Source organism: Bombina bombina, chromosome 1 (genome assembly GCF_027579735.1).
Source record: "Bombina bombina isolate aBomBom1 chromosome 1, aBomBom1.pri, whole genome shotgun sequence".
Classification (NCBI taxonomy): domain Eukaryota; kingdom Metazoa; phylum Chordata; class Amphibia; order Anura; family Bombinatoridae; genus Bombina; species Bombina bombina.
Window position 1 is genome coordinate 244,989,882 of NC_069499.1, and position 12,560 is coordinate 245,002,441.

At 35.2% G+C, this 12,560-nt stretch overlaps 1 protein-coding gene across 1 annotated transcript in view; it reads left to right on the plus strand.

The window, feature by feature from the left end:
* PLCB2 (phospholipase C beta 2) overlaps window positions 1–12,560 on the plus strand; it is a 256,010-nt gene that overhangs the window by 205,843 nt on the left and 37,607 nt on the right. Inside the window, exons 20-23 of the mRNA XM_053697903.1 lie at window positions 700–864; window positions 1,094–1,193; window positions 2,023–2,127; window positions 6,883–6,977. Coding sequence (XP_053553878.1) covers window positions 700–864; window positions 1,094–1,193; window positions 2,023–2,127; window positions 6,883–6,977 — 465 coding nt within the window. The remainder of the gene's footprint in view (window positions 1–699; window positions 865–1,093; window positions 1,194–2,022; window positions 2,128–6,882; window positions 6,978–12,560) is intronic.

Below are 12,560 nucleotides of genomic sequence, written 5' to 3' on the forward strand. Positions count from 1 at the left end.
AAAATGCCTTATATGTGCCCCCAGAGGTCTGAAAAGGGCCATTCAGTACATTAAAGGGACAATCTGGTCAAAGTTGAAATGCACATACAGTAGGTGAATTACATATTTGCGCAGAAACATATTAGCAAAATATATTTATTAGTAAAAATGCTTCTAGTAAAAGTTATCACTGTTTTACTGTGAACATTTTTTTCTGCACGTGCATGTGAAGCATAGCTAGATATTCTCAGTGCACCAGCATTTTAAATAGTGAAGCTGCTCAGAGCATCATTGGGGACTTGTATTGTGTCAGCAATTAGCATATTAACAGATTGTACAAGCACCTTAGGCTCTCTGAGCAAGTGCCTTGTTTAAAGTGCTGGTGCACGGTGCATACTTAAATACACTTTTGAAACAGCTATAGCTTTTATTAGAAGCATTTTGCTAATGCATCTATATTACAAAAATGCTTCTACTAAAAACTGAAGTGCATCCATGTGGATTCCAATTTTGGGTGGAATGTCCCTTTAATCCCAGTTTTTAAATCATCTGTGTGAATGTGGGTTAAAACTAGAAAGGGAAGGAGGAGGGAGGTTGTCTTATAATATTAAATAGACAATATAAAAAACATTTCAGCTGGTCCTCTAATGACGATTCAGTATTGTTATATTAGCTACTAATATACACCTTAAAGAATCCTTATTATTTTTTTCTTGCTAGATCATATCAGGACAGTTCCTTTCTGATAAAAATGTAAAAACATACGTAGAAGTGGAGCTGTTTGGTCTTCCAGGAGACCCCAAGCGCAAATACAAAACAAAATTAACAGCAATAGCAAACCCTATTAACCCATTGTGGAAAGAAGAGCCGTTTGTCTTTGAGAAGGTACAGACATTCTGCAGGAGACTGACATGGGGGGGTGAAATGATTAATATGAGCAAATATCTCCAAAGTGACCCAATACATTCTCATCTCATTAGTGACACTGTTATTTGAAACATGAAGGAACATTCTATCATTTTAAGTGTTGTTGGAACAGCGAATAACTACCTGGTAGAGGTACCTCTTAAGGTAGTAAGACATAGGCTTGAACTTCTATTTGATTTATTTGCAGATCCTTATGCCAGAGCTGGCCTCACTGAGAGTAGTTGCCTTTGAGGAAGGAGGGAAGTTTATTGGTCATCGGATAATCCCTATTGATGTGATACGCTCAGGTAACATGATATTTTGTACAAAGGCTCCCCAGATTATAAGTGACCATCACCAGCATAGTAAACGCTCAGCAAGGCATTCTGGGTAGAAACATAGAACATGGGGGCACTTACTGCATGGTATCTTTACTTTTTTGTAACTGGAACTGCTTCTAGAAAAAAGTCCCATAATTATGTTTGGAGATGAAACTAGCTCAGACAACACTCATATATTCAGTAATAAAATACTACAAATGGTAAAAGCCAGCTTCATGGGCTGCATAAAAAATAGTAGTAGTTTTCATGGCTAAAAATTTTCATTATTCTCAGACTAGTTAATTTTTTTAGTGAGCAAGCTGAACTTAGTTTATTTCCTATATATAGCGCTGAGAGGACTAATGCATTTCCCCCAACTAGTAAATATATTTTCATCCATTTTTTAATTTGGAGAGTTATAGCAGCCACAGGAAGTGTCCTCAAAGGATGTGAGCACTAAAGGAAAAAGCAGTTCCAGTTTGTTTAAATGACAAGGTTTTGGGGAAAAATATTTACTTTCATTTTCTAAGATAAAACCAGTAAAAAATGTCATCAGGGGGCTAGTAACTTCCAAGTGCTCATGTGAAATTATAAAATAACAGTGGTTATAGAAAAGAAGGGTGATGATTTAAAATAAGCTCAATATTTTATAGCATAATGTTAAAATAATTAGTTTATTTCTACTGAAAATTGTATAATAAATTTTAATAATTTATCTGAAGAATAAATAACAAGCTAATTCTTTAGACCAGCAACATATGATTAGTAAAAATACAGTGAATCATATGCCTCATGGTCATTTGTTTTCCCTTCCCAGGGTACCACCACATCTGCCTTCGTAGTGAGAGTAACATGCCACTTACCATGCCATCCCTGTTTGTCTACGTGGAAGTTAAAGACTACGTCCCAGATACATGGGCAGGTAACACTGACACTAGACTTCAAATGTTATTTTTGATCTTTGTCTTCACAAATACAACTCATCTGCCTGCCATTCCCATTACTTCCTGTTGCAACCCACCTTTACATGAAAGATTAAACCTTCATATTTTATCTAGATAAGTTCTATGTGTCCTGAAAGATCATATCTGCTATTTTTCTTGCAGCAGACCTATCTTTTCCTCAATATTACATCTTCTTTCTCCAAATAGGAATCATCAATCTTCTCAGACTCATCGATCGGTCCATACATCCATTGTTCTCATTTGTTCCCAAAATCTGTTACATCTATGCCACAAAAGATACATTAGACATAAATATCTCCCCATATCCAGACTACCTGTTTCCTTAGATCAGCTTTACAGCCTATTATTTAAGACACAGCTGTCCTTGCAGTGTACAGTAGACCTTTATCATCAGCAACCTAAACCTGCCTATTCTCATAGAACAGATCCATGTTAGTGATACAACTTACTTGTTTTGCCTAACCCAACAAACTTGTCTGTGCCATTGCACATCTCTCACACTGCTGAAGGTTGGCTCTGTCTGTGCTGTTTAGACCAGACTAGCCTGTACCCACCATTAGAGCTACCTGTGTCTCCAAGACAGAATCTGTGAGCCCCTTCCTTTAAAATCCAACTCCAATCAAATAATTCTGCAGCTGCACACTCCATCCATAGACCATAGTTGCTGTTTTGCTTCCAAGAACAGATCAGACTGCTTATCGCCAAAGCACAATTCAGAGCTACTTCTGCCATCCAGACAATACAAGCCTTACAGTGAAAATCCTTTAGTAACTTCCAAGTATGCCCACTCTGCTCCACTCCACATCATACACTGGACCTGTTTGTAGATTTTAAGAGCAGACCTGTCTGCAAGAACCAGCCCTACTTTTCTACCAACATATAGATGAGACCTTTCTGTAAGTTCTCACCAACAGATCTAATCCACTTGCCTTTCTAAATTCAACTTGCATTCCCTAATTTAATATTTAAAAGGTCATAAAAGTCTAACTTGAAATGTACATGAATGCATTTCAGTTTTGAAAAGAAACATTTTTTACAATACTTGTATTTGTAAACACACTTCTAATAAAATTGTTGTTTCAGTGACAGCTTATAACATGCACAGAGCATATGCACCCTCATTCAAACAATGCACCAGCTCAGAAAGGCGATTAGGGAATGTTTTTGTCAACAAAGATACTAATTTAATTATTGCCATTATTAATATATATGCTTTAAGAGCAGGTGCAGTGTTTAAACAAGGATTAGCAAGGCATATGTACATATACTGTGTGCAGGGCTGGACTGGCCTACCAGAATACTAGGAGATTACCTGGTAGGCCACAGCAGCTGGGTCCGTCTAGCAAATTATTTCAGAAACGGGTGCTGCCGGTACTTATGACCAGTACATGCGCATACAAATCTGTATCAATGGGATTTTTTTTTATTGCAGATGGTGGGTGGGGAAGTCAGGGGTTAATAGTGATGCACACAAAACATATGTGTGAGCCCTGCGCAGAGCCCCTCTCAGACTGGGAGCCCAAACACACAGATCCCTCCTACACAGTGTGAGTTTTCCGGCTTCCGTAGGGTTGCAATAGTTTCACCATGGCTGAATCTGATTATTCAAACTAATCTACATAAGTCCATGGTTCATAATTTATTTACCTCAGTATGTTAACTTGCTTCTTATGGCATTGGTGACATCTGGGCCCTTAAGGATAGGAATATATCCACACTCTGACTGGTCATGTACTGTTCTATCATGGCAGAGAGGATTTAATATCTTATGCTTCACCCAGTTTCTTTATTAAACTGTGTTATTTTACTTATCAGACAACGGCACTATAATTTATGTTGCCTTTATTTTAAACATTTTTAATTTTTGGGCGTATCAAAGTAATGTTCCTCTCTTAGTATGAGTTTTGCTCTGTGACTTTGTCGTTTTCTCAGTGGGACTGAGTCCTGACAAAGCAATATAGTCCAGTCTCAACATGATACCATCTCATGACGGTGATCGATCGTTCTGAGCAGTTCCATAACAAACCTATGTTCTGTGATGCTGACGGCACTAATGCAGGGTATTATTCAGACAAGAGATGTTAAGTCTCTGAAGTCTCTTCCTTTTCATAACTTTTATAAACATTTAACACTGCAATTTCCACATATGCAGTTTTTTTTTTATATTTTAAAATAGATATAACAAAAATTTAAAGAAAAAGGATAATATAGGAGATAACAAATGTATGGAGTTTGCTTATCTTAGTCAATAACAATCTCCAACAGAACATTTGAAAGGTCACTAGATCAACCCTGTGTTGCTATATATCACTTTTCCTCTCGCACTAAGGAAAGGGATAGTCATGATTTGGGTCCATCTGACCCAGTCCAAGGTGGCCTGAGAAAGTGAAAAATCAAACACCTGGTTTGTTCTTCTCGCAAAATCACCTTCTTTCTCAACACCATCAGCAATCTTTGCTCATATTTCACGAAGTTATTCACACCACAGCCCATCCAGTTAGCCATGCCCCCCCCCCCCCCGTAGTGCAGTCAGTGGTTATTTCCACTTCCCATAATCTAACTGTAGCTTGTGTTTTATGTTCCACTTTCATTTAGTTGTAAATCCACTATTCTTCTCGGTACACACCCTTCAAGCCTTCAAAATATGAACCTTTCATGTTGTTGCACTATGCTGTATATGTAATGCTTACTGTCTCAATCAGCCGCATCACACTTTCTCCACTGTACTGTGGCCTCATACTGAACTCACATGTGTCCTTCTACAGCTCCATTAGGTCACTGGAGATTTCCAGCTAACACACATTCAGTATTTCTGTCAACTCCATCTTATAGTCACAAGTTATTAGAATGCAGAAAATGCTGGCACAATTTACTTTACCAAAAGCGCTGAAAAAAGAGGCTTTCTTATTAACAATGTCATTTTAAATTATCTTATAGAACAAACTCAGGGAAGTATTATGATGAATGTACACGCATTTCTTTTCACTGTTATATGTCTCTAAGTCTGAGAAGAAGTTTCTGCCTTTCTTCAAAGTTTGCCTTGTTATTAACCCCTTAGTCATGAATTATTTCATGTTTGTGTGCTGCTACTAAAAATGTGAAGAAAGGGATTGGATTTAGCTTTTAAACCTAAAAATCCCATTTTCTTTATTAATAACAACTATGCTATTGCATGTCTTCTGCCCTGCCATGTAACTATCTCCATCGTGTTTCAGTCCTTAGAAACCTTAAACGGACAGTTTACTAAAAAAAAATCTCATTTTTAATTTGTTCCCAAAGATTCACTTTACCTGCTGGAGTGTATTAAATTGTTTTCAAGTATTTCCATTACCCTTATATTGCATAAATAGTTGATTTAGCCTGTGGTATCCCTATCCTGAAAGTTTTTGGCCTTAAAGGTACAGTATACACTCATTTTCATATAACTGCATGTAATAGACACTACTATAAATAATAATATGCACAGATGCTGATCTAAAAATCCAGCAAAAAACAGTTTAAAAACTTACTTAGAAGCTTCCAGTTTAACTCTGTTAAAAGGTAGCCGGAACACCCACTGCAATTGGGAAAAAGCAGACCCTCCCCCTTCCTTTGCATATAAAAAGACTCTTTACACAAACAGGAGCAAGCTGGAGTAGGTATACATCAGTATTCTCCTAAACATTTGGGGCTTGTTTAGGAGTCTGAAAATCAGAGCAATGTTATTTAAAAATAAGCAAAATTATACATTTAAAAAAACAAAAAACTGTTTGGCCTATATAAATGGATCATCTACAAAACATTTATGCAAAGAAAAATCTAGTGTATAATGTCCCTTTAAAGCCAAGCTGTGTAAACATAGCCAGCAGACGAAATTACACTCCCAGTGTATAAGGTAAAAAAATGTTAATTTTCCATTGTTCTCTCCAAGTATTGTTGATTGGTTTATAGACAGATATAAGATAAAGAAGCAGGTATATGTACACAATGTGATAAAGTAGTAAGATCTGATTATACCTACAAGCTCAAACCATTTTATTAGGTTGTGGCTTCAAAACACAAAATTAGCTAATTCATATACACAAATAAGCCTTAAAAAAGCAATTCTATTGAGGGGAGCATAATATTTGTGTGGTTTAGGAGCTATCCTTTAAAATCATTATACAGAGTAGCATGTATATTTTACTATTGATTACTACATTTGGAGGGGACCCAAAACAATTTTTGCACCAGGGCCCTCTGTTGAGTAGGTCCGCTACTGGTTCCACCACTGTGAATTATATATGAAATATAACTACTAGTTTAATGTGCAATGTCTTGCTGGGACCAATAATGTTTTTATACCATTACTTGTTGGAACACTTTTAATTTTTATATTTTCTTTTCAGTTGATAGTGTTTCTAGCAGCCCTCCAAGTGGACAAAATATTCTAGTCCTGTCCTTGACTGAAAAGCTTGGACACCCTTGATCTATACAGAAACCCAGTGTAGCTAAGATAGGGGTCGATTACAATCCTTTAGAAAATGTCTCTAATGTTTTTCTACAGAAAATCTCCATTAATGTCTATAAAATTTTCACAGTCAAATAATTTGATAGATTTTTCTAAAGGTTAGTGATCATCCCCATACTTTTCATTTAAAGGAATGTGTTAGAGAGATTGTTCTCACAAATCAGCGCCAGATAACATTTGACCTATCAGGTAACACTGTGTATGCTACTGTGCTCTGTTGTAGACCTTACGCATGCCCTCTCCAATCCAATCAAATTCTTTAACGCTCATGACAAGAAATCCATAAAGGTGAAGGATGGGGAATCAACAGGCAACCAGGTGAGCGCAGAAGTAATTAATGTTAGACGGCAATCAAACCTCTTGTATGCAGCAAATAAAATGGTTATCATCATTACATACACACTACTATAGGTTTTATATTCTGACATTTTTCTGCTCTTTTATTTAAAAAATGATGTGTTTTCTAACTATCTTATAATGGTTTGGACTAAATACTTTGGCCTTGATTACAAGTGAACAGAAAAATATTAGCACTATTAAGCACTAACAGCGCTCAAGTTAAATCAATAGTGCTCCTATTCTTGTGCTCTTATTACAATGTGAAAGTAAAAAGTTTGCAGTCGAGCAAACGACTCAGGCGTGCTAACGTGTAGAGTTCAGATAGTGCTAACTCACTTTATATATATATATATATATATATATATATATATATATATATATATATATATATATATATATATATATATATATAATTTAAATGTAAAAATAACAAGTGAAGAACAATGGTAAAGTATTTATTTCTATTAAAATATTTTTATTTGTGTATGTATATATGTATGTATGTGTGTGTGTATATATGTGTATATATGTATGTGTGTGTGTGTGTGTGTGTGTATATGTGTATATATGTATGTATGTGTGTATATGTGTATGTATGTATGTATGTGTGTGTATGTATATATGTGTATATATGTATGTGTGTGTATGTATATATGTGTGTATGTATATATGTGTATATATGTATGTATGTGTGTATGTATATATATGTATATGTATATATGTGTATATATGTATGTGTGTATGTATATATGTGTATATATGTGTATTTATGTGTGTATGTGTATATATGTATGTATGTGTGTATGTATATATGTGTATATATGTATGTATGTGTGTATGTATATATGTGTATATATGTGTGTATGTATATATGTGTATATGTATGTATGTATGTGTGTAGGTATATATGTGTATATATGTGTGTAAGTATATATGTGTATATATGTATGTATGTGTGTATGTATATATGTGTATATATGCATGTATGTGTGTATGTATATATGTGTATATATGTATGTGTGTGTATATATATATATGTATATATGTATGTATGTGTGTATGTATAATATATGTGTATATATGTATGTATGTGTGTGTGTATGTATATATGTGTATATATGTATGTATCTGTGTATGTATGTATGTATGTATGTATGTGTGTAGGTATATATGTGTATATATGTGTGTATGTATATATGTGTATATATGTATGTATGTGTGTATGTATATATGTGTATATATGCATGTATGTGTGTATGTGTGTATGTATATATGTGTATATATGTATGTATGTGTGTATGTATATATGTGTATATATGCATGTATGTGTATATGTATATATGTGTATATATGCATGTATGTGTATATGTATATATGTGTATATATGTATGTATGTGTGTATGTATATATGTGTATATATATGTATGTATGTGTGTAGGTATATATGTGTATATATGTATGTATGTGTGTATGTATATATGTGTACATATGCATGTATGTGTGTGTATATATGTGTATATATGTATGTGTGTATGTATATATGTGTATATATGTATGTATGTGTGTATGTATATATGTGTATATGTATGTATGTGTATATGTATGTATGTGTATACAGGGAGTACAGAATTATTAGGCAAGTTGTATTTTTGAGGATTAATTTTATTATTGAACAACAACCATGTTCTCAATGAACCCAAAAAACTCATTAATATCAAAGCTGAATAGTTTTGGAAGTAGTTTTTAGTTTGTTTTTAGTTTTAGCTATTTTAGGGGGATATCTGTGTGTGCAGGTGACTATTACTGTGCATAATTATTAGGCAACTTAACAAAAAACAAATATATACCCATTTCAATTATTTATTTTTACCAGTGAAACCAATATAACATCTCAACATTCACAAATATACATTTCTGACATTCAAAAACAAAACAAAAACAAATCAGTGACCAATATAGCCACCTTTCTTTGCAAGGACACTCAAAAGCCTGCCATCCATGGATTCTGTCAGTGTTTTGATCTGTTCACCATCAACATTGCGTGCAGCAGCAACCACAGCCTCCCAGACACTGTTCAGAGAGGTGTACTGTTTTCCCTCCTTGTAAATCTCACATTTGATGATGGATCACAGGTTCTCAATGGGGTTCAGATCAGGTGAACAAGGAGGCCATGTCATTAGATTTTCTTCTTTTATACCCTTTCTTGCTAGCCACGCTGTGGAGTACTTGGACGCGTGTGATGGAGCATTGTCCTGCATGAAAATCATGTTTTTCTTGAAGGATGCAGACTTCTTCCTGTACCACTGCTTGAAGAAGGTGTCTTCCAGAAACTGGCAGTAGGACTGGGAGTTGAGCTTGACTCCATCCTCAACCCGAAAAGGCCCCACAAGCTCATCTTTGATGATACCAGCCCAAACCAGTGCTCCACCTCCACCTTGCTGGCGTCTGAGTCGGACTGGAGCTCTCTGCCCTTTACCAATCCAGCCACGGGCCCATCCATCTGGCCCATCAAGACTCACTCTCATTTCATCAGTCCATAAAACCTTAGAAAAATCAGTCTTGAGATATTTCTTGGCCCAGTCTTGACGTTTCAGCTTGTGTGTCTTGTTCAGTGGTGGTCGTCTTTCAGCCTTTCTTACCTTGGCCATGTCTCTGAGTATTGCACACCTTGTGCTTTTGGGCACTCCAGTGATGTTGCAGCTCTGAAATATGGCCAAACTGGTGGCAAGTGGCATCTTGGCAGCTGCACGCTTGACTTTTCTCAGTTCATGGGCAGTTATTTTGTGCCTTGGTTTTTCCACACGCTTCTTGCGACCCTGTTGACTATTTTGAATGAAACGCTTGATTGTTCGATGATCACGCTTCAGAAGCTTTGCAATTTTAAGAGTGCTGCATCCCTCTGCAAGATATCTCACTATTTTTGACTTTTCTGAGCCTGTCAAGTCCTTCTTTTGACCCATTTTGCCAAAGGAAAGGAAGTTGCCTAATAATTATGCACACCTGATATAGGGTGTTGATGTCATTAGACCACACCCCTTCTCATTACAGAGATGCACATCACCTAATATGCTTAATTGGTAGTAGGCTTTCGAGCCTATACAGCTTGGAGTAAGACAACATGCATAAAGAGGATGATGTGGTCAAAATACTCATTTGCCTAATAATTCTGCACTCACTGTATATGTGTGTATGTATATATGTATGTATGTGTGTATGTATATATGTGTATATATGTATGTGTATATATATATATATGTATGTATGTATGTGTGTAGGTATATATGTGTATATATGTATGTATGTGTGTAGGTATATATGTATATATATGTATGTATGTGTGTATGTATATATGTGTATGTATGTGTGTATGTATATATGTATGTATGTGTGTATGTATATATGTGTATATATGTATATATGTGTGTAGGTATATATGTATATATATGTATGTATGTGTGTATGTATATATGTGTATATATGTATGTATGTGTGTAGGTATATATGTATATATATATATATGTATGTATGTGTGTATGTATATATGTGTATATATGTATGTATGTGTGTAGGTATATATGTATATATATATATGTATGTATGTGTGTATGTATATATGTGTATATATATATGTATGTATGTATGTATGTATGTATGTATGTGTGTACATACATATCTACACATTAAAAGCAAGATTTATCAAGCACAAGAAATTTGCCTATGGGTTCTGCTCAGCTTGCCTTTAGAAAAGAGCATTTGTAGGCTCAAATTTATCAAAAAATATTTTTTTCCATGGGTGAGCTGAGGAGATGTAAAGATAAATTTTGCCAGTCAGATTAGTATATACGCCAATTTTTATCAATGAAAATAAGCAACTATTCTCCATGTAAATGATATATGAACCAATAGCAATATTTATACAGCCACTAGTAGCTTTGTTAACGCCCCCTTCAAAAACAGTCATGGAAGAAAATAGATTTGTCTTCATTATTTTGTAATTCTTTTTTTTGCACTTCCTTTTATATAGTATTTTATCACCCCAATAGATATTATTTTGTACCTTTTTATATATAAACATTTTTTACACTCCAATATACATTAATATTGGGCTTTGTTATATATTATATTTGCACCTTGTTGAGCCCTTTTTTTTATAAAATTGCTACTATAACTGGTATAGGGGCCGTATGGAGCTTGAAGCCCCATGTTTCTGGTGAGCCATAACCTGTCTGCCTGCTCTGAGGAGGCGAACAGACATCAACCCGAAAAGGCCCCACAAGCTCATCTTTGATGATACCAGCCCAAACCAGTGCTCCACCTCCACCTTGCTGGCGTCTGAGTCGGACTGGAGCTCTCTGCCCTTTACCAATCCAGCCACGGGCCCATCCATCTGGCCCATCAAGACTCACTCTCATTTCATCAGTCCATAAAACCTTAGAAAAATCAGTCTTGAGATATTTCTTGGCCCAGTCTTGACGTTTCAGCTTGTGTGTCTTGTTCAGTGGTGGTCGTCTTTCAGCCTTTCTTACCTTGGCCATGTCTCTGAGTATTGCACACCTTGTGCTTTTGGGCACTCCAGTGATGTTGCAGCTCTGAAATATGGCCAAACTGGTGGCAAGTGGCATCTTGGCAGCTGCACGCTTGACTTTTCTCAGTTCATGGGCAGTTATTTTGTGCCTTGGTTTTTCCACACGCTTCTTGCGACCCTGTTGACTATTTTGAATGAAACGCTTGATTGTTCGATGATCACGCTTCAGAAGCTTTGCAATTTTAAGAGTGCTGCATCCCTCTGCAAGATATCTCACTATTTTTGACTTTTCTGAGCCTGTCAAGTCCTTCTTTTGACCCATTTTGCCAAAGGAAAGGAAGTTGCCTAATAATTATGCACACCTGATATAGGGTGTTGATGTCATTAGACCACACCCCTTCTCATTACAGAGATGCACATCACCTAATATGCTTAATTGGTAGTAGGCTTTCGAGCCTATACAGCTTGGAGTAAGACAACATGCATAAAGAGGATGATGTGGTCAAAATACTCATTTGCCTAATAATTCTGCACTCACTGTATATGTGTGTATGTATATATGTATGTATGTGTGTATGTATATATGTGTATATATGTATGTGTATATATATATATATGTATGTATGTATGTGTGTAGGTATATATGTGTATATATGTATGTATGTGTGTAGGTATATATGTATATATATGTATGTATGTGTGTATGTATATATGTGTATGTATGTGTGTATGTATATATGTATGTATGTGTGTATGTATATATGTGTATATATGTATATATGTGTGTAGGTATATATGTATATATATGTATGTATGTGTGTATGTATATATGTGTATATATGTATGTATGTGTGTAGGTATATATGTATATATATATATATGTATGTATGTGTGTATGTATATATGTGTATATATGTATGTATGTGTGTAGGTATATATGTATATATATATATGTATGTATGTGTGTATGTATATATGTGTATATATATATGTATGTATGTATGTATGTATGTATGTATGTGTGTACATACATATCT